Genomic DNA, 21858 nt, shown 5'->3' with positions numbered 1-21858 from the left:
CAGCATTGATCTTCCTACTGAAATGACCCCAGTGGAGGCTTACCAGCCATGCTTGGTAGTTCTCCATCTACCCTGTGCCCCTGGAGTAGGCTCTTGCCCCAAGACAAGGACACTAAACTTAGCTCCCCAAAGGAAGGAACTGTGATCAAACTAGACAGGATGGGAGCTCCTGGGTCCCAAGAGTCATCGAACCAACTGAGACAAAGAGCTTCTCAGATATAAAAACAGGAACAAGGATTCCAGCCTTTCCTCTCTGGGCCATAACCTGGGGCCTCACAGGAAGAAGCTAAATTCTCAATATACCCGAGCATTGTTTGCAAGCTAAAAATACCATTTAGCTAAATCCTGCTGCTCTGGGCTGAGGACTGGCCACATGGACACATGTGCAAATCATTGCTGAAAGCTCTTTGATTTCAAGACATAGGAAGAGCTGGTCTGATTCTTTAGGTCCCTGAAAGGCCAAAGATGTTTATGTGCAAAAGAACCCAAATTCAATCTATGACACTTAGTAATGGAGTCTCAGCTAGTCTTTTCCCTCCCCCCTAACATCTGAGTACTGAGAAGCAGTTAGTGTAATCTTATTGATAAGGCAAGGGACCAGGGGAAAAAGGTGGGGTGGGGGGGGGGGGTCTCAATCTATTCAAAGGGAACTGAGGAAGCAGCCCAGATTAGAGGAGGAAGGAAGGCCAGAGAAAAGTTGGTTGCCTGCCCACCCACCTGCCTAGTGCCTCAGGCTCAAAGTAGGGAGGATACCTTGGGAATTCGACGGGCCCTGCGGCTGGACAGCAGCTCACTTGTGGTGCTGAGGCTGTCCTCATTGAGGCTGGAGGGTGAAGATGGCAGGCTCAGCTGAGCCAGCAGCATCATGTCATCATGGCTATGCCTCTTGGGTAATCGTGGCAAACGATGGCTCTTCCTTTCTGACCAGTTCCCACTTCGCAGGGACTGACTGCTGGGTTTCAGGGACAGCTGGCATAGGGGACAGGATATGAGAGAGTGGCTCACCACAAATGTTTTGTCAGTATCCATCTGCTGGTATCTGAGGATAGAAGCTAAAAGGCTGGCATCCTCAGCTCTCATCAGTTCCATGCTGGAAATTCAATATACTGGGGTTTCCACTTTTAAGACCTTAGCTGTTCACTGGCCATGTTAAGGGCTAGATTAAATACTTGCTTCCTCAAAGAAAGTTTCACTACTTCTGAGAGGAAAGAATAAAGCACAGACTTTTGAGATCATCTATTACGTAGAAAGAGGAGACAAAGCAGGAATTCTCCAGGCATTGTCTGAACTTTGAGACAAGGATTAGTGACTGTGGAGGAAGGAGCCAGTCCTCCTACCTCCTCAGTCCTAAATCCTTTTGCTGGAAGAGGCCATGACTTACCTGCTAGCCTACTGTGCTATGTGATCCTGGAAGCCTGACCATGCTTACTTCCTCCAGAGAACAGGGCTCTTGGATAGTGGCGACCAAAGTTGAGTAAGGCAGACCTCACATTCAAGTGGCTCCCTCTCACCATGCCACCCTGGACTGCCTCGTTCTCTGGCCCTGTATATCCCCAATCAACAGCTGATGTTCTTCAGTATAGAACACCTAACTGACTAATTGATAGTAGGACTTCTGGAAAGCAGGTACTTCCTGAGGAACCCTGAGTTTTGTCTCACTCTGTCTCTCCTTACTTTTCAACAAATCCTCCTTCCTTTCCACAGCCAAAATCTTTTCCAAGTCAATCAAGCTAGCAATACAAATCCAATGAAAGCCTATTTGAACAGAGTGCATCAAAAGGATAGATGCTTTATCAAAATCACCACATGATTTCAAAGCCAGAAGAAAACGCTTTATGTATTTTTCTGCCCAACACTATAAACTATCCAGGTCCTTTCATCTGTCCAATTACAGATTTACTTGGGTAGGTCAGAGACAACTTGTTTCCCTACCTCCTGACTTACCCTGCCTTCCTGGCATACTGGACAAGACCAGAATGAGCTTATCTAAAAGCTTTAGGCCTTTCAGCTTTCTTCTCTCTCCTCAAACACATCTTTATTGTTGTTGCTATTTTTTTAAAGAGTTATTTATTTTATGTGTATGAGTGCTTTGCCTGTATGTATGTATGTGTACCACATTTGTGCCTAGTATCTGTGGAGGTCAGAAGAGGGCATTAAATCTCCTGAAACTGGAGTTACAGATGGTTGTGAGCTTCCATGTGAGTGCTGAGAACCAAACCTGGGTTCTCTACGAGAATAGTAATTTTTGTTTTTGTTTTGTTTTTTGAGACAGGGTTTCTTTGTATAGCCCGGGCAGTCTTGGAATTTGCTCTGTAGACCAGGCTGACCTTGAACTTACAGAGATCTGCTTATCTCTACCTCCCAAGTGCTGGGATTAAAGGCGTGTGCCACCACACCCAGCAATAGTAAAGAGCTCTTAACTGCTCTCCAGCCTATTTTTGTTTTGAAGGTATGTGTGTGTGTACCTGTTTGAATGTGGGTATACAGGACAGGACAAAGGATAACTCCAGGTGTTGGTCCTCACCTTCCACCTTGTTTGAGCCAGGGTCTCTTGTTATTTGCTTCTGCATATGTCAGGCCAGGTGACCCACTAGCTTCTTCAGATTCTCCATTTCCAATCTTGATATAGGAGCACTGGGATTATAGATCAATGCTACTGCATTTGGCTTTACATGGGCTCTGGGGAATCTGTGCTCAGATTTTCACATTGTACAGTAAGCATTTTACCCACTGCAACATTTCCTCAGTCCCAAACACTCCTCCTTATGCTCTCCTGCCAGTCTGCTTTGCTTTGTGATTCTGGAAGACTTACCACGCTCGCTTCTTCCAGAGAGAGAGCAGCAGGATGCTAGGCTCTGGCCACTAGGACTCAGCAAGGTGGACCTCATACTCAAGTAGCTCCCTCACTACAACGTCTTGGGCTACCTCTCTCTCCAGCCCCAATCTATATCCCCCACCCCTTTGCCCATAAACACTGATGCTTTCCAGTATAGCGTAATTAGCAGTGGATCCCACACATTGCTAGGAAGGCAAGCATCCCTGAGGATATCCTACCTGACAGTCCACAAAGCGCTTCAACATGGTAGGAGTCCCTAGGTACACAATTCTTTCCTGAGGCAACCCCTCCAAGTGCTAGTGAGAAAAGAGACTAAGAAAAGCTGGAACCCACCTTGAGAGCACAGGCCCTCGATGGGCCCTCTCACTGAGTGGCTCCTGATACTGGCTGGCTCTCCAAGTCTCACCATGGACCCTCAAATGCCAGGACCAAGATGATTTGTGGCAGAGTTGCAGAATGTCCAGGTTCTAAAGACAGCCCTGTCTTCCTGTTTGCCACTGAAGGAAGGAATACTGATAGGAGTCTTTGGGAGCTCCTGGTTTGGTTTTGTTGCTAGAACTTAGATGGTGAGGGGAAAAAAAGGCAAGACAGGATTCCCTAAGGGCACATCTCAATTGTCCACAGCAGTTTCAACATGGCAGAAGGTAATAGGTACACAGCACTCTCCTGAGGCAACTTCCTCTGCCAATTGCCAGCTGGGATGAGAGCATAAGTGAAAGCTGACCCTATCCCTTGAGGTTAGGCCCTCACACTGCCTAGGCCAGAACCGCATTACCTGCATGGGTGGGTTGTTGTATTTCCTGTCTTGGGGACTCCACATCCTGTGCAAAGAGTCCAAGGAGTTCTCAGACAGTTGCTGAGATTTTCTTCCAGCTCTTCGGTTCTTTAGGTCCACATCCTCATAGGGGTTTTCCTTGGGAAGCTCTCCTGCAGGGGAGGCAAAGTTAGAGAAGGGAAGGAGAGAATGAGAGATACAAGCACAATTCCTGTGAACCACAGAGAATAGCTTCTGCCTAGTCCTTCAGCTCATGAGTCATGTGGCTGCCCGTCTGCACTGGGGAGGCTGCAAACAGATCCTGGCTCCAAGTCTACAAGCTGAGGCCTCCACTCCCCATTTCCAGTTCAGCTCAGCTCAGTCTTGTTGGCCACTGCTTTATAAATTTAGGGATTGCACAAGACTGGCAGAGGACAAAGCTGACACCACGAGTCTGCCCCTGGCTCTAGCCCTTGTGCTGGTAAAGCCCCTGGAGATTGGCACTTCTGGAAAGGCTTTCAGAGATTCCATAACTATTTCTTTACTCAACTCCCCATGGGTCTTTCTGGATCTAGTTTCAGGGGTGAGCATGAAAGAACTCCAGGGACCAGGGCTTTGCCAGATCCTCCTCTAACCTACTCCTCTGCTTTCCAAGTATTCCAGGAAGGGATCTTGTCTCAGGCAACCAGAGGGCCAAACAGCCACAACAAGTATTCAGTGAAACTCTGTTTCATCTCTCTCTCTCAGCATAATGTCGGCTACCTTCTCTACTGCTGATCTCAGCAAAAAGAGAACCCTCACTACTCCCCATTTGGCACAGACTTTTCTGCAGTGACATGAGAGTGTGAAAGGCTTGGAAGGAGCCTGGGCCAAAAGAAAGGGGGAGAATTCATGTGCCTCAGGACCAGTTTCTGGCAGTAGGTACTGCATTGACACTACCAGAAAAATCTCAGGAAAGCCCCAAACAGTCCCTGCCCTTAAAGATTGTAAGATTTTTGAGATACACCCTTTCCTAAATTACACCTCCTGCCCCTCCCTCTCTCTGATATATAATGAGGCTTTTCTCTTCCTTCCTTCATGTTTTTTTTTTTGAGATAGGGTTTCTCTGTGCAGCCCTGGCTGTCCTGGAACTCAATTTTGTAGACCAGGCTGGCCTCAAATTCACAGAGATCCACCTGCCTCTGCCTTGAGTGCTAGGATTAAAGTAATGAGGCTTTTCTTTCTTTCTTTCTTTCTTTTTTTTTTTTGGTTTTTTGAGACAGGGTTTCTCGTGTAGCTTTGCGCCTTTCCTGGATCTCACTCTGTAGACCAGGCTGGCCTGGAACTCACAAAGATCCACCTGCCTCTGCCTCCCGAGTGCTGGGATTAAAGGCGTGCGCCACCACCGCCCGGCTAGAGGCTTTTCTAACATACAATAATACCAACCAGTCATGTATCATCAGTCCAGGCTTAACTCCATCAATAAAATCATGGTGGTAACGAGATCCCAAGAGACTCCTTACAAATACAACCTTCACTTCCCCTCCCCTTGTCTTTCTGTATTCTTGCCCTAGTTTGCCCAGTGCCACTGTTTGGGATCTCTGTGGCAGTTAGCATGCCTAGGGAAGAATTTGCTCCTGCACTGTGAGTAGGACTGAGCTTGGGCAAATGCTGAGCCCCATGCCTAACGCGCAGATGCCTGTATGTGTCTTAGCCCCCACAGTAGTTCAGACCCCACTCCTATAGGACTGGAAACAGAGGCTGCTGGAATTACAACTTCCCTAAACATGGTACAGGAGAAAACCCAAACCCAGCATGCTTAGAGATTCTTCAACAAGCTGAGGTTCTCCTAAACTGTAGCATCTATTTATTAAATAAGAAACCACAATGAATTTAGGAAATGCCTTTACAGAGGTGGGGGAGTGAGGCTGCAGATTGTAGCAGGAGCAATACAAATCTCTATAAACTTATGAGTCAAGGATAGGTCAAGAAAAGAGTTGGGGTGGATTAAGTGATTTGTAACACCACATGGTCCCAGAAATGGAGCAGATCTTTTCCTGTAACAGCCATGCCATTAAAATGACTCTTCTCCATTCCAGGGCCCTGACTAAGTAAAGTTGGCCCAGTGGCCCTGTCTGTCTCAAGTCCAGCAATCCCATGCATGTTTTTTTCCAGTCTACTCTACTGTGAGGTATACTTCAGCAGGAAATGGGGTGGACTTTCTACTCCTTGGTTCCTACCTAACAAATATCTCACAAGGTTGAAAGGTGAAGGTGATGAAGAATGCCAGGGCATAATTCTTCCTGATCTGTAAAACAGGACCAGTACATTACTGTCCAGATTAGGGAAGAATATTTGTTTATATTTATTTCACGCTCATTCAAATTGTCTTAGGTTACGTGATTGGCCAGAATCCTTATTATCTCCAACCTATAAGAAGACCCATCTCAATCCCTTTCTATGAAGGTTCTCTATGTAGTCAACACTTTGGGTTGATGAACTGACCATTTATAGGATGCTTACTGCAATTCTGGCCTTTCAATACTAGCTTGACATTGGCCTCCTTCAGTTACAACCAAAAATGTTTATACATTATCAAATGCCCCCTAAAACAGGGAAGGAGAGAGGATGGGCACAGCAAGGGAGATGGACGGACTTATCCCCCATCCCACAACCAATGGTATTTTTAAACTTCCTAATAGTGTCTGAGGGCCATGCTGTGAGTCCTAGGTCTAATTCTTTTTTCCCCTCCATCCTTCTCTCCTCTTTCTCCTTTCTTCTTTCCCAAGAATCAGAGCTTTGAATATTGATATAAAATCTAAAGTTCCAAGACAAAGGTGTAAGATGAGGCCCAGAGAAGCAGTAAATGCACAGTGTGGCTACATGTTGGTGACAATCTGGGGAAGGGTAGTTGGAAAGCATCCACTTCTGCATGCTGGGACTGCCTCTGAGGGAAGGCCTCAGGTGCCTGTTCTTCCTGTTCAGCCCTAGTGCCTTTCTTCTCTAAGTAACCCACTAATGGCCACGCTCTGCTTTAGCCTTGGTTGATAACTGCAGTCCACCTGTCATCCACTCCTAGTAACTCTTAGGACTATTTCACTGACAAAATCCCAATTATCTATCTCTGTAGGCAGGAAAGATGCCCAAAGGTATGGATGGACAAAGAGCAAAGAGATGGTGAGTTCTAGAGCCAATAAACTGAATTTGCTGAGAGCAAGTAAACACCAAGGCAGAGGCTGGGGCAAAGTGCTCAGAACAGCCTACAGCAAAGGCTGGAGAGGACAGATCTGAATGAAGAAAAAAGGGGACAATCTGCCAGGTACTGATGTGAGACAGGGATTTGCGTACCTTTCACTTGCACCCCTGCCCACATGGTTCCCTCCAGGCAGTTCATACAGCATTTGGAGGGTGATAGGGTAGTAAGCCAAGACTGTTCTGAGCAGTCCCATCTCATCACGCTTGGATCAGGAAACCACAGGTCTCAACCTTTCCCAAATTTGCTGACAAGATAAGGGCCAGAGGCATCCCCAGTCACTTCTGCTTTGTACACTTCTGAAAGAGGCTTGCCAGAAAAGCCAGTCTCAGCACACTGATCCTTCTGGAAGAAAACTCCAGGTTCACCAGGTCCTAGTCCCACTGTTCTCCACAGCTCTTTGGGATATCACACAGGAAAACTGCCTTCTTCATTCCCTACTCCTTTATAATAACAGTTTAGGAAGGAGTACATCTATCCAAGATACCCATAACACTCTAAGCTTCATGGGCTGCAACCATGGCTAAGGCCTTAGGTCTGTAGCTTCCCTTCCTAGCCATCCTCTGGCTTTCAACTGGCTGTTTCTCCACCTTTCTCCCTCCCTCACACAGCAGGGAAAAGGACCAGGCTAGGGGGCCAGTTCCCTTGGGGACTGCTGTTACCCATCCTCCAAGGCTTGACACCAATTCCCAACAGCCCTGGGCACCTTTCCCTGGGCCACACCTCTTGGCTGCTTTGCTTCCTGCTGCAGCACCATCCATGCTGATAGGTTCCTTCTATTCCTTACTGTTGCCTAGCCTGGGGGTGAATGAGAGAAGGCAGAGAAAAAGCTGAAAAGGTTTTACTGGCAGGACCTATTGACTCTGTCCTGACTTGTATCCCACTGAAGTTCCAGAATCCCGTTAGCTCTCAGTGGGCCTCAGCTAACTGATAGGAGTGGGAATCTCAACAGGAATGCAGCCCAGGCTCCTTGGTTAGGAAGAGGCCACTCTACATAGCACCTTAGCAAGCTGTTTTCTAAAGCACATTTTCCATTGTCAGGCTCAGGAAACAGCAAGGCAACAAGTTTCTTTTTGAACCCTACTACTGCAAACCACTAGCCTTTGAAATCTCAGCCTTTCTGAGTACCCACTCAATACCTCAGGCATTATGCCTGATGTGGGCAGGAGGCCAGTAAATACCCCAAAGTGCCCTGCTCATGTTTGCTGTTAACTGAGATGACCAAATAGCCTCTGGGCCAATAGGCTGCAATCTCTTAATAGTCCAGGAACACCAGGCCAACGGGATGTGCCCAAGATGGAAATTTAGCATGGGTGCTCTCTGCCTCCCCATAGATCTATCATCACAGGCCCAGAATACAGCTTCCTTTGTCCCAATGGACCTGAAGCAGCACAAAGCTGGATAATCCAGTTGGAACCAGAAACAGCCTTAATCCCACAAAGCAGAGGCTGGGTAAGAACAAGGCTCTTAGAAGTCAGAACTACTGATCAATCCTAAGCAAAAAAATGAAAGTGACCTTCAAAGTTCAGCAATAAGAAAGCTCTGGAAGCCTCTAAGAGGTCTTCACATTCTTGAACCTCTTTGAAGAAAGTGGATGGAAAAATAAACCAGAATCTAGTAACAGAAAGAAAATGTTTTCCCTTGTATTTTTTTCCCAAGCCTCTCTGGTTAGGTCCTAAGATTCAGACTGACCTGCTGTGGGAGATAAAAAACAAAAAATATACCCAAGGCATTGGCCTAAAAGACTCCCAGTATCTCCACCCAAACTTGCAAAACACAAACACCCAAATCAGTGCTGGAGGACTGTCTTACCCTCTTTCCTACACCACACTCCCCTTCCTTCTTCCCCAAGGCTCCAAAGATCCAGAAATTAGGTGAATGATAAGGAAGATGTCCAACCCCAACTTCACCATGTACAGTACTTCCCCTAGCTTTACCTCATCCAGCCAAGAAGCAACCAAGCAGTCCCTACATTCCTTGTCTCTTCATGTAATATCCCAAAGTAGAAAAGTCTTCCTAACACATGAGAGGCAGATACTCTCTCTCCTAAGAAGGCCCAGGAACTAATCCTGTGCCCAGGACACTACCTCCAAAACTTCTCCCCAAAACACCCTGTGGTAGTTTGAATGTAATTGGCCCCAGTAAGCTCATAGGGAGTGGCACTACTAGGAAGTGAGTCTTTGTATTTGGAGGAAGTATGTCACTGTGAGGGTAGGCTTTGAGGTCTCATATATGCCTGAGCCATGCCCAGTGTCACAGTTCACTTCCTGTTGCCTTTTGATCAAGATGTAGCCAGCACCATGTCTGCCTGCACACTGTCATGCTCCCTGCCATGATGATAAATGGACTAAACCTCTGAAACTGTAAGCTGCCACCTCAATTAAATGTTTTCTTTTATAAGAGTTGCCATGGTCATGGTGTCTCTTCACAGCAACAGAAACCCTAACTAAGACATACCCCTAAAGAGAGGGGAGAGGAGGGGGTGGGTCATCTGTCTCCTCTTAGTTCAGTTGCTGTAAGAATAGATCCATTCCTGGAATCCTCTGGCAGCACAGAAAGGCCTCCCAAGGCATGTAAGCAAACAGTAAAGATCACAGTTCTTCCTGCCAGTTGTGCTGCAGGGATAACAGAAAACTACAGCCTTCTGCCATCATACAGCAGTCACAGTGAATATATAACTGTGCAGTGGTAATAACATTACAATTTTTGCAGACTGAAATAGACCCTGTGATAGGAGGCAGGGAGGATAGGATGCGGATGGAAAGATGAAGCAACAGAGCTGTCTCTTCACTCATTAGAAATGTTCTTCCACTCTGGGATACTGTATGAGGAGGTAAGGAAACACAGCAGGCTGGATGCTTCTCTGACAGATGAGCTGGAGATGAAAGTTGTACAAAACACAACAGGTGATAAAGCATCTTTCTTAACTGCTTACCTTAATTCTGGACCTTTGGTTCTAATCCCCACATCTCTGTATTAGCTCAGAATACAGAGCTATCATTTCTCAAGTAGTAGAGAAAAGGCTTCCCTGCCCAGCCTTCCCTGCTGTCAGAGAACTCTTGTTCCTGCAGTCTCACTTCTGCAATGCACTTTTCCATGGACACATGCTACATGCCCATACACAGGAAAGCAGTATATCTGCGGGTGTGACTATGGCTACTATATCCCAAAAAGTGCTAGCCCAGTAATTGGTAAAGAGAAAACTATGGGGGCTAGTGAAATTGCTCAGTGGTTAAGAGCGCTTGCTGCTCTTTCAGAGAACAAAAGTTCAATTCCTAGTAGGGGGCTGGATGCCCTCTTCCAACCTCCACAGGCACCAGACAAGCACATGGTTTACACACATACATGCAGAACACTCAGATGCCTAAAATAATAATGCATTAAAAAATAAAGATAAACCAAAATAAGGAGGAAACTATGAAGAGATGACACAGATCAAATGGGGAACCAGATGGCCCCTTCTTCATAAGATTCTCATATCCTAAGAATCTACTGTGGTTACTCACTACTCTCTCTAATGTTAATTAAGACTGTGTTCTCCGAATTCAAGACCTGAGACAGAGCAAGATAGCACTGAAATGAGGACAGCACGCTGCTTCTCCCTGCTTTGTTGATCTATCCAGAGACACATTTCACACAGAATCAAAGCCCCACCTCGAAGGAGATAAGGACGGAACTAAAATGAACATCAAAAACAGCCACAGGATAGCACATGCCTACTATAATCCTGTTACTTGAAAGGCTGAGGCAGGAGGGTTTAGAGTTCCAGACTAACCTGTGATGCAGAGCAAAAGACACATCTCAAAAACAAACAGAAATGCCCCAAACAACCCAGACCCAAGACTATGTGGTCCATTCCCTTGTAGACCCTTGAAATCAAGCCTGTTCACACCGTGCTTACTCCCTTGCTGGGAGGCAACTCTAACTCCACTGCTGCTCTTATTCAGGGCAGGAGGAATGAATGGTTCCAAACTACATTCTCCAGGTGTTTATACAGAAAACAGCCTTGGAAGGCAGAGATAGCGCCTATGGCCCAGCCAGAGGCAATCTATTTTCTGACCAGAAACTGTTCTAGTAGAGCAACGGTTGAGCAGATTTACTAGAAGTCTTGAAAAACCCAGTGTCTCCTATAACGTGGGTTGACACCTTGCTGAGGCCTTCTTCCCAAAGTCTCATGTCACTGTGGCCAAGGAGAGGGAGTCTGGGGAAAACATGGAGCTCATGCTGCCTGCTATGCCACAGATAACAAAGTCCTTTGTGACACAGGAGTCTTCTGTCTTTTTCTAGAATCTATGAAACTAGGACATGCACCTGAATGTCTGTCCCCTCAAAATCCATACCAGAAACCCTTGTGAATGGGTCTCTGTGAGGGAATTAGGTCAAAAGGAAGAACTCTCATAAAGGAACAGTGACCATATAAATGTAACCCCACTCAACTCCCTTGCCTCTTAAGCCACTGGGAAATAACAGGTGTCTTTGAACCAGGAATCAGGCTTATACTAGACACCAAATCTGTCAGTGTCATAGTCTTAGCTCACTTAATCCTAACAACAATTTTTTTGAGATTTTATTTATTTGTATTTTACGTATAGGAGTGTTTGCCTGAATGCTTATCTGTGCATCATGTGTGTGTAGTACTCGTGGAGGCCAGAAGAAGGCATAAGATCCCCTGGAACTGGAGTTATAGACAGTTGTGGGCTGCCACATCGGTGCTGGGAATTGAACTTGGGTCCTCTGGAAGGGCGCCCAGTACTCTTAACCACTGAGCCATCTCTCCAAAGCCCCTAACAACCATCTTAAGAAAGTAATATTACTACTAGTGTTACTGTTCAGATCCTCATATTGCCACTGTTTTACAGAAAAACAGAGCCCTGCAAAAGTTAAGTGACTTGCCTAAGGGTACACAACTAAGGAAGAGTATCTGTTGGTCTCTCAATTCTTCCAAAAACACAAGAAAGGAATGATGTCATTTGTCCCTTCCTGTGGTCCCAAAGGCCTTTTGGATTTTAGCTCACTCAGGGTTAGGCTTAGTCACCTCAGCTGCTCTGTTGCCATTTCCAGGAATTACCTAAGGTGGAAGGAACCATGGTGTTCCACATGAGGTGAACCTATGAACATCTCCTTCTAGTAGCTGTTCTATAGCCCCTAGGGAAGGCCCACCCCCACCACCTCTACCACTGCTTACCCACAATATCTTCATAGGCATTCTCTTCTAAAGTGCTTTTGGATCCAAACTTGGGTTGACTCTCAGTACCATTCTCAGTGGGAGAAGAGGGATACAGGGACTGGAGACTGGATGCATCCTCAAACTCAAAGGATTTTCTGTGGACAAGAGTAAGAGTCATTTTGGCTGGACCAGATCCCTTTGTGTTGCTGGGAACAGCCATAGGAAACAGTAATGATCAGAGGCCCTCCTCCTCAAACTTATTACTATACCTCTGAACAAGAAAGACAAGACAGTCTAAAGGACCCCAGTCTGAGTGACTGTAATGTGCTTATCTACCATAATACCAGTATGAGCTGGGCAGTGGTGGCACACACCTTTAATCCCAGCTTTCGGGAGGCAGAGGCAGGCAGATCTCTGTGAGTTCGAGGCCCACCTGGTCTACAGAGTGAGTTCCAGGACAGGCTCCAAAGCTACACAAAGAAATCCTGTCTCAAAACAAATAAACAAACAAACAAACAAACAAATACCAGTATGAGGTAATAACTTCCACAGCCTAAAATCATCCCGTCTGGGCAAGTGAGATGATAGCTCAGCAGGAAAAGGCGCTTGCCACTAAGCCTAATGACCCGAGTTCAATCCCTAGGACCCATGTGGTAGAAAGAGAACCAATTCTTATAAGCTGTCCTCTGACCTCCACTTACATGTCAAAAATAAATAAATATAATCATATTTTTAAAAAAGTAGTCAGACGCCATGTCAAATATATCTGTTCTTATTCTCACAATAGAGCTGGCAGGTATTGTGCAATTTACAAACAAGAGGTTTGGAGAGACTGAGGCAGGATTTTCCAAGGCTGCCTGCTTCCAGAATCTAAGCTTCCAACCACAATTCTGGCCTCTCAGACCTAGAAAGCATCCTTCTTGAGAAGAGTCTACCATTTCCAAAGGAATAGAGAGATCAGTCGGTTTCCTAGAGCCAGTTTCCTAGCAAGGGCTCTGAGCAGCCCATAAGGGCTCTACAATGGAAGGTCATGTCCACGGCTATAAGAGGGATGGAGGAAAGAGTTGGTACAGGTTGGTTTATTGATACAAGAAGGGTTGAACCCTCAAAAAAGTCAGTCCTCTCCTTCAGTAGAGCTAGGAGGATAATCTGCTGTAGTGCCCCTCCAAATAGTCCACTGTTCCTTTCTACTCCCCAGTAGAAACTACTGCAGTATAACCTACACTGCAGAATTGGAACCACAGCTTATTGGATCCTAAGATGTCTTCTTCTTGTCCCCTCATCCGAGTTGGGATGCTGGCTACATCCTCTTCTCTATCCAAGGCATGTCCCTCCCAGTGAAGTCCAACGAAATGACACATGAACAGGAACATCTGACATGGCATCTGACTCTTTTTTATATTAATTATGTTTACTTATTTTAGGCATGCATGTGGAGGTCAGAGGACAACTTATGAGTTGGTTCTCTTTCCACCACACAGGTCCTCTGGATTTCCCTCTCATGTCTCTGGGGCAGAAAAGAGACAGCATGACTGAATCTTTCTTATCCTTGAGTGCCTTCCTCTTTCAACGACATCCTTTCTTCCTTGCTCATTGAATACTCATTTTGAGAGCGCTGGGTTGCAAGTCAAGGACTGGCTACACCACCCTCTTAGGCTCACCTGGCCCCTCTGCAGCATTCAACCAAACAACCTAACACAACACTTCTTATCCTGGGACTCTCCTTCTGTACTTCCATCAGCTCTAGTTTTCATACAACCCCGGCAATTACTTTTCAGGCTCTAATGAAAGAATCAATCTTCCTCTTCCCCCGCACCCCCCGCCCCCGCCTGTGTGTGTGTGTGTGTGTGTGTGTGTGTGTGTGTGTGTGTGTGTGTGTGTGTGTGTTGTTTGTTTGTTTGAGACAGGGTTTCTTTGTGTAGCTCTGGCTGTCCTGGAGCTCACTCTGTAGACCTGGCTGGCCTCAATCCACTTGCCTCTGCCTCCTAAGTACTGGGATTAAAAGTGTGTGCCACCATGCCTGGCTAGGATTCTCTTTTTTAAAAGGCTGTTCTCATGTTTATTATTTTGAGACAGGGTCTCTCTATGTAGCCCTAGCTGATCTAGAACTCACGATATAGACCAGGCTGGCCTCAAACTCATAGAAATTGCCTGCCTGCAACCTTCTGAGTGTTGGGATTGAAAGCATGTGCCACCATACGCAGTTCTAAGTGGACTTTTAAATGCCAGTGTCTCAGAACTCTGTCTTTAGGTCTCCTTTCTGCGTATGTACAAATAGACATGGCCAAGTCTTTTACTCCTGATGACTCATAAATTTCTGTCTTGGGCCCAGACTTCCCAACTAAATGGTCAAATACTATGTGAGATTAAGTCTTCATTGGTGTAAGAGTAGACTGGACATCTTATACAGGTACCATGTTGAAAGCCAACACATTGCCTTTCATCAAGATAAATATAGTCTATTTTTTTCCAGGATTTTGTTGTGTACATGTATGTACATGTTCATGTAGGTGTGGAAGCCAGACATGGTTATCTTCCTTGAATATTCTTCACCTTGTTTTTTTGGGTCTCACTCTGTGTGGCTTTGGATGGCTTGGAACTTACTATGTAGACCAGGCTTGCCTCAAACTCACAGAGATCCACCTACCTCCCAAAGGTGGGATTAATTAAAGGTGTGTGCCATTCTTGTGTGCCTTGTTTCTTTGAGACACAGTCTCTTGTAGTGGGCAGCTGTTCCAGCTTTGACCTGGAATTACTACCCCCATTGAGGCTTCCGGTAACTGTCACGCCTATGAGGCGGGCCGAGATGGGAGCCCTTAAGACCCGAGATCCAGATGTGCCGGCTACCTTGGCTCCTGGATCCTGGATGCTGCATGTAGACCAAGCAGAGTTCTCCAGAGAACACCGCTGGACTGCACTTCACCTCTCCCGGACCCTGTAACCTATCCCTTTACTTGTAGTTACTCCCCAGAATAAGCCTCCCTTTTAACTATGTGGAGTTGTCTTAGTACTTCCATCAATAGTCTCTGGAGCTCGTTGATTCATCTAGGCTGGACCGCCAACAAGCTCCAGGGATCTGCCTGTTTTGACTCCACCCCCACCAGCTGACATGTATCATGCCCAGTTTTTACATGGGTGCTTCATCCCTGTGTGGCAAGCATGTAACTTACTAAGCCAGCTCCCCAGCCTCTCTTCCTCAGAAATCTTACTCTTCCTTGACTGAATATAGTAAGTATCTAGTTTTCATTTCTTTAAAATATGTCTGTAAGAAGCACACCTGACATAACACAAACAAAGTTAACATGTTCTCCTCAGGGGAAAAATGCTCAAGGTTCAGACAAGCAAGCACAACAGCTTACACTTTCTTTTTTTTTTTTCTCCTTCGAGACAGGGTTTCTCTGTAACTTTGGAGCCTGTCCTGGACTAGCTCTGTAGACCAGGCTGGCCTTGAACTCACAGAGATCCGCCTGCCTCTGCCTCCCGAGTGCTAGGATTACAGGTGTGTGCCACCACCGCCCGGCAAGCTTACACTTCCTGAACTGTTCTTCTTTTTCTCCAAATGCACAGGTTGGAGTCTGAAAATTTTTTTAAGAGACTCCACCTGACGTGTGTGTGTGTGTGTGTGTGTGTGTGTGTGTGTGTGTGTGAATTACATGCAAATGTGACATGTAGGAATACATATAACACCTTCAGGTCGATCAACTCTCCCCTATTCCTTGCTACCTAGCCAACTGGTTTTTGTTATTCTAACTCTGGCTCAGTAATTACCTCCAGGAGTGGCTTCCCCTCACTTCTGAGCTGAAATAGATGCTTCTCCTCTGAGTCTCCACAGCATTCTGCACTGTAAGGAGTCATGGTGAATATCATGGTATCTATGATTTATCTATGTATCAGATCATCAAGTCCTTGAAGGAAGAACCATGTCTTACTTGTCTCTGTGTCCCTTAGACCAGCATAAGATTAGGTGTATAGCAGGCTCTAGATGGATGTTAGCAGAAATGGATGAATATGGACAAAGCTAGCTTACCTGGCAGGCTGGTAAATAAATTAAAGAAGCCAATAAGCATTCTTGGGATAAGCCAAAACATAAGACTGTACATAGCCATGAGGTACCCTGGCTCAGGAGTATGAAACATTGTGATTCTCCCTCTACACATGGAAAGTCTGTATTTGAGACGGGCTATGCTGGATGAAGCATTAAGAATGACAACATGGGCAAGAGGAGGGAGGAGAGGGGAATCTATGGTTGGTATGTAAAATGAATAGAAAATCTCTTAATAGTAATTTTTTAAAAAAGGACAAAAAGAATGATAACATACTAGAAGATTCCTAGAAGGGAAGTAGTCTTGGGATATGTAAGTTAAAGGTAAGGATTCCAAAGAATGCTTGTTTCTAACCTGCCACAGAATTAGGTTAACAGGTATTTTTCAACCTTCACCAATTCCAGATTCCAAGTCACACCCAGGAGCTGCCCCTGCTAGTTCAGGGCCAAAACTGCCAAGACTGACCAGGAACCAGTGGAAACTCCCAGAAAAGGTAGTGTTTGGATTTGACCAAGAAGCTGGTGAAATGTTTCCTCATATGTCTTTCTTTCAGGACCCAAGAACCACCCTTTGAAACAGAACCAGGGTATCAGTATAGGCTAAAGGTCCTCAAGAGAAAGGAATCATACTGAATTTGTCAACATAATGAATTTATTAATGATAAAATGCAATCCTCTGGTACAGTTTCACTTTAAGAAATTAATTTTGCCAGGCGGTGGTGGTGCACGCCTTTAATCCCAGCACTCGGGAGGCAGAGGCAGGCGGATCTCTGTGAGTTCGAGGCCAGTCTGGTCTCCAAAGCGAGTTCCAGGAAAGGTGCAAAGCTACACAGAGAAACCCTGTCTCGAAAAACCTAAAAAAAAAAAAAAACCTAAAAAAAAAAATTAATTTTCAGGGGTCTGGAGAGATGGCTTACCCATTAAGAGTACAGGTTGCTCTTCTAGAGGACCTGAGCTCAATTCCCAGCACCTACATGGCAGCTCACTGCTGTTTATAACGCCAGTACCAGGGGATCCAACAGATACACATGCAGGGAAAACACCAATGCATGTAAAATAAATCATTAAAAATTTTTTAAAAAAGAAATTGATTTTCAGTGCAGGCACTTCATGTGGTTGTAAGGCTAATATCCTGTCAGTCCTTCAACAGACTGTCTTCTTTACAAGACCTAAAATGAAGGTAGCTTTAACCTTCCAGTAATGAATTAAGGGATCTTTAATATAGCTAGCTCACCCCAACAAACCTAGCCAATAACTTCAGTACCCAGCACTGTCAAGATTGGCATTCATCCTCTCTCTCTCCCATTCAAGAGCAGAACAGGCCTGGCAGTGATACATGACTTTAAACCTAGCACTTAGGGGGCCAAGGCAAGAGGATCTCTGTGAGTTCAAGGCCAGCCAAGTACACAGGAAATTCCAGGTCAGCTACAAAATGGGGGTGGGGAGAGAGAGGGAGAGAGGGAGAGAGAGGGAGAGAGGGAGGGAGAGGGAGAGGGGGAGAGAGAGAGAGAGAGAGAGAGAGAGAGAGAGAGAGAGAGAGAGAGAGAGCGAACGAACGCACAGGAGACCCATTCCATTTTTCCTATCACAGCTGCCAAACTAACAATTATTCAGTGCTTCAGAACTTGTAGCACACTCCTGTGACCCAAGCACAATCTGCTTTTGCTTCTTCCATTTAAAAGAATGCCATTGGGCCCCACTATCTGACATAGGAGGGCATGCCTTACCTGTTCTGTGACTTCCGGTGACCACGCATGTCCTTCTTTGGTCTCCGGGTGACTGGTGGGGCTGGTGTGGAAGGCAAGGGGGGTGGAGCAGCAGGTATGGGTGAAGGAGGTAGACCATTACTTGGCTTAGTCTTGGGGTTCTTGTCAGCCTCGTATTCAAAGGTACGCTTGGGTTTGGGGACAGGGTTTACAGGATCAGGAGAGCTCTTTGAAGGCAGCAGCTGTGGGCTAGGGCTATTTCCAGGGGTCCCTGACTTCATGGAACCACTGCCTTCCCTGTCCAGAGGTGGGCCTGCCTCCCCCACAATTCCAGCTACTCCTCCTGTCCTGCTGCTGGAGCTCAAACTTGTACTCCCTGTTGGCTCCTCCAAGGTGCCCACGGTTCCAGTCTTCCTCCTCCCATGGTCTACACTGTAGCAGCTGCTGGGGAGCTGGGGAAGACCCCGGCCAGGCTGCTCCTTTAGGGCTTGCTCAATTTTCTGGATCCGGCTCAGCACTGCTGAGCTCTCTTTCCTGCTGCCATGACCCCTGAGCAAGGCACTGGGCTCATTCCGGCCTGGCCGCTTCTCCAGCCGATTTAAAGAGTCCCGCACAGGTAGTGCCTCTCCCTCCTCCTCTGTCTCAGGGTAGGAACACTCAGAGAAGGTCCTGCTCATCCTCCGGAGGCCTTTAAAATCAAAGGTCTTTTCTGAGCTGCAGGGGGATGGCACCACACTGGGACAGCCCACACTGGGGCAGCCCTCACTGGCTGCCCACTCGCTCCCAGAGCCCTCCCGCTTCTCTCCACACAGATTCATCCTGGGTGAAGCCTCTCGGCGACCTTCCCATGCTGAAATCTTCTCCCGGATGCCCAGGTTATGGGCTCGGGTACCAATGCAAGTCAGTAAGACACTCCGAGGGCCAGCCGCTGGCCCTAAGAATGGGGTGCTCTGGGCAAGAGGGAGGCAAGCAGTCACACCCTCTACATCCTGGGCTGCACCCTGGACAGTCTCCTTTTGGTCCTCTCTCTTGCGCGTTGAAGGGGTTCTGTCCAAATAACTGAAGCTGGTAGCCTTGAGGGTACAGGTGGGTGGTGAAGTCTCTGGGGAGGGATCTTGAGGACCTAAGAGTGAAGGACTGCGAGGATGCCGGTCCTTGAGGAGCACCTGGGAGTTAGAATGGCTGGGGTACCTGCAGGCTGAGGTTTCACTGTCACTCAGTGGGTAGATGGGACTTCTTGGAGGGTACAAAACTGGAGGTGGAGAGACTGACTGAGACCTAAGAGCAAAGGAGAAAAAAGAAAAGAAAATAGTGGTGAGTGGTCTAAAAACTAGAGGGTCATGGTTCATTATGATGTTCTGTTCCTGTAGACGTCTCAAAAATACTCTGTGAGTACCCTGTCCCGCCCCCATCCCTTCACTTGAAAGATGGAGGCAGGAGGATCATGAGTTCAAGGTTATCATTAGCTATACAGTAAGTCTGAGGCCAACCTGGGATAGTGTGTCCAAAAGAACAAAAAAAGTACACTCTTCATGTAATATATATCGTCATGGCTGTCAAGAAGGGAACAGCTCTTTAGCCACAGCAGGCCAACCTCCATGAGCCTTTCTGTCTAGCTCATCCTCAGAGACCCTGAGTAATGTATAGAGCAGAACCCTGTTCTACAATAGACTAGAAATCCCAAGAGTCTGCAGCTGTCAACTAGAGAACAGTAAGACCAGTAACGTGTTGCTAAATGGCTAACTGGCTCTCTGTAGAAGAAAGCAGAGACTGGCAACACTGTTCTTTACAGTATAAATATTCCTGAACTATCAACATGATATCAATGAATGTGCAGATGAGAAAAGATGCTAATGACCAACTTTCATGAGTTGCAGCAAAACAGGTCCAGCACATTACTTTCTAAGTATTCCCAAATGTATATGCCCAAACTATTTGGCCTTTAAGTCCTTGGGTGTCTCCCCTAAGACTGTGTTACTGGATACAAGATCCCACTATCCTGACCAGAATTAGGATTCCCAAGGTTAGGCAGGCCCCTCAAGAAAGAGTTCTTTTCCATTCTCTTCATGAAAATTCTATTAGGTCATTATTATGTATTGTCTTCATGCTACAAATAAAAAGACACAATGACTTAAAGAAATTACATATCTCACCTAAAGTTACTCAGCTGGTAAGTAGTGAAGCCACAATATAAATTTACATTACACTATGTTTCTCTCTAAAGAGAAAACAGTACCAAAAGACTCTAAGTCCTAGAACAAAGAGACTTTTACATCTATGCACTGTTTACAATAACTAAAAAGTGGAAATAGCCTAAATATCCATCACCAGATGAATGGATCAAGGCAATGTGGTACATACACACAGCGAGGTTTTACCAAGCCATAAAGAAAAATGAAATCATGTAGGAAAATAGATGGAATTAGAAACTCTTCTATTAAGCAAAGTAATACAGACACAGAACCACATGTTTTCTCTCATATACAGATCCAAGATTTGCATACACATACATATATAATACATATATTATGGGGTTCATGAAACTAGAAAAGAGACTATGAAAGGGGAAAAAGAGGTCTTAGTGTAGGAGAAGAGGGCAACAGAAAACATGTATTATTCAAATTCCATAATGGAACCCACTATTTTATATGTTAATGTTAAAACTTTTTAATGGCTAAGAAATGAGAAACAACCAGTAAACAGTAGCCTCTTCCTTCTTTGTGAACACTCAGGTCACCAAGCATAGCTCACTAAAATCCTTCACGGCATTGGACATAGCCCAGGCTAGAATACAGCTTTTATAAGCATCAGGGACTTACTGCTAGAGCTGTTGTCTAAGTCATGAACTCAGTATCTACAAAGCACTCTGTGAATGTTGAACAAAAATGAAAGGAAAAGGTAAAGGTGAGTGGACATACTGAAGACAGCTATGAGTAAGCTTCCTCTTCAGCACATTTTTCTGGCACTTACTATGATAATCACTGCCAACCTTAAGATTATTGTTATTTTTTTGGCTTTTCAAGACAGGGTTTCTCTGTGTAAGAACCTTGGCTGTCCTGGAACTCACTTTGTAGACCAGGCTGGCCTCAAACTCACAGAGATCCACCTGCCTCTGCTTCCCAAATGCTGGGATTAAAGGTATGCAACCCCTATGCCTGGCTCAAGAATTCTTTCCAAACAATATTAGTTCAAAGGTGGCAGGAGTTTGCTAACAGTGAACCCAGAGAAGGTCTAGTGGATCAAAAGCTGGGCTGTCCAGCTTCAGAGCCTCCAAAGTGCCATGCCATCTCCAGGACAGCAGCCAGCTGTTCCTGAGCCAAGTGGCTGTCACCACTTGTTCACATACAGAAAACTGGAGCTCTGGTGAGTCAAGGATTGGCTGACAATTCCCTGTTGGGTCATAGCCTCTGACTGCCCTGATCAACAGGAAATCTCAACATGCTTAAGTTGTTTTTAAAAGGGCAAGTCAAACAAGAGCTATTGCAGGTGTACATGGGCATAGATGAGAGAACTATAGGGCACAGCCAAGCTCATTGACCAAAGAGCCTACTCAGTGGGGCGGCGGGAACAGAAGCCTCAACCCTCTGTAGTAGGCACTAGCAGAGCAATGAACCTAAGGAGACCCCAGCCTACACACAACAGACAGGGCCCCCCCAGTCTCTCTTGTTTTATAAAGCCCCAGATATAAAAGGGCATCAATTCAGCCACCTACAAAGATAAATCCTTGGATTCCAGAGGACTCTGTTTTGGTTTTTCTCATTGGAGATGGGAAAAGTACCTCCACAGGTCTGTGCTCCCAGGTTAGGGAAAGGCTCAGAAGAATTTGTTACTTCTCACAGAAGGCTTAAGGAAAGATACAACAGGGCTGTGGGCAGATGTCAGAATGCTTGGATTTTGTGACAAGGAGTTTGCACAGCACATAGCATCTGCTGACATGAGAGATAATACTCAGTCTTAGTCTTCAGTTTCATTTAGTTGTCTTTTATCCCTATAGATTGAGAGAGAAAGTATGAGAATTCCTCACCTGTCAAGTGAGAGAAAATGATGGCCAAGATAAAAATAGTGCTTGGGTCCAAATGTTCTCACAAAGCCAGCCCCTGAGCAAACCCTTCTTTGGTGTC

The 21858-nt window shown here is 45.9% G+C and overlaps 1 protein-coding gene across 6 annotated transcripts in view; it reads right to left on the bottom strand.

The window, feature by feature from the left end:
• Dennd2b (DENN domain containing 2B) overlaps window positions 1-21858 on the bottom strand; it is a 202199-nt gene that overhangs the window by 19859 nt on the left and 160482 nt on the right. For 5 of the 6 annotated variants that reach the window (XM_052763470.1, XM_052763468.1, XM_052763471.1 and 2 more), the window contains 4 exons: window positions 17759-19015; window positions 12008-12144; window positions 3612-3763; window positions 754-969 (listed from right to left, as the gene is read on the bottom strand). In XM_052763470.1, the coding sequence (XP_052619430.1) occupies window positions 754-969; window positions 3612-3763; window positions 12008-12144; window positions 17759-19015 (1762 nt within the window). Of the gene's footprint in view, window positions 1-753; window positions 970-3611; window positions 3764-12007; window positions 12145-17758; window positions 19016-21858 lie in introns of those variants that run through there. The other variant, XM_052763473.1, reaches the window with a different exon arrangement.

Source organism: Peromyscus californicus, unplaced genomic scaffold (genome assembly GCF_007827085.1).
Source record: "Peromyscus californicus insignis strain IS unplaced genomic scaffold, ASM782708v3 Scaffold_4__1_contigs__length_199733344, whole genome shotgun sequence".
Taxonomy (NCBI): Eukaryota; Metazoa; Chordata; class Mammalia; order Rodentia; family Cricetidae; genus Peromyscus; species Peromyscus californicus.
The sequence above is the reverse complement of the archived record's forward strand: the minus strand, read 5'-3'. Positions and strand labels throughout refer to the sequence as shown.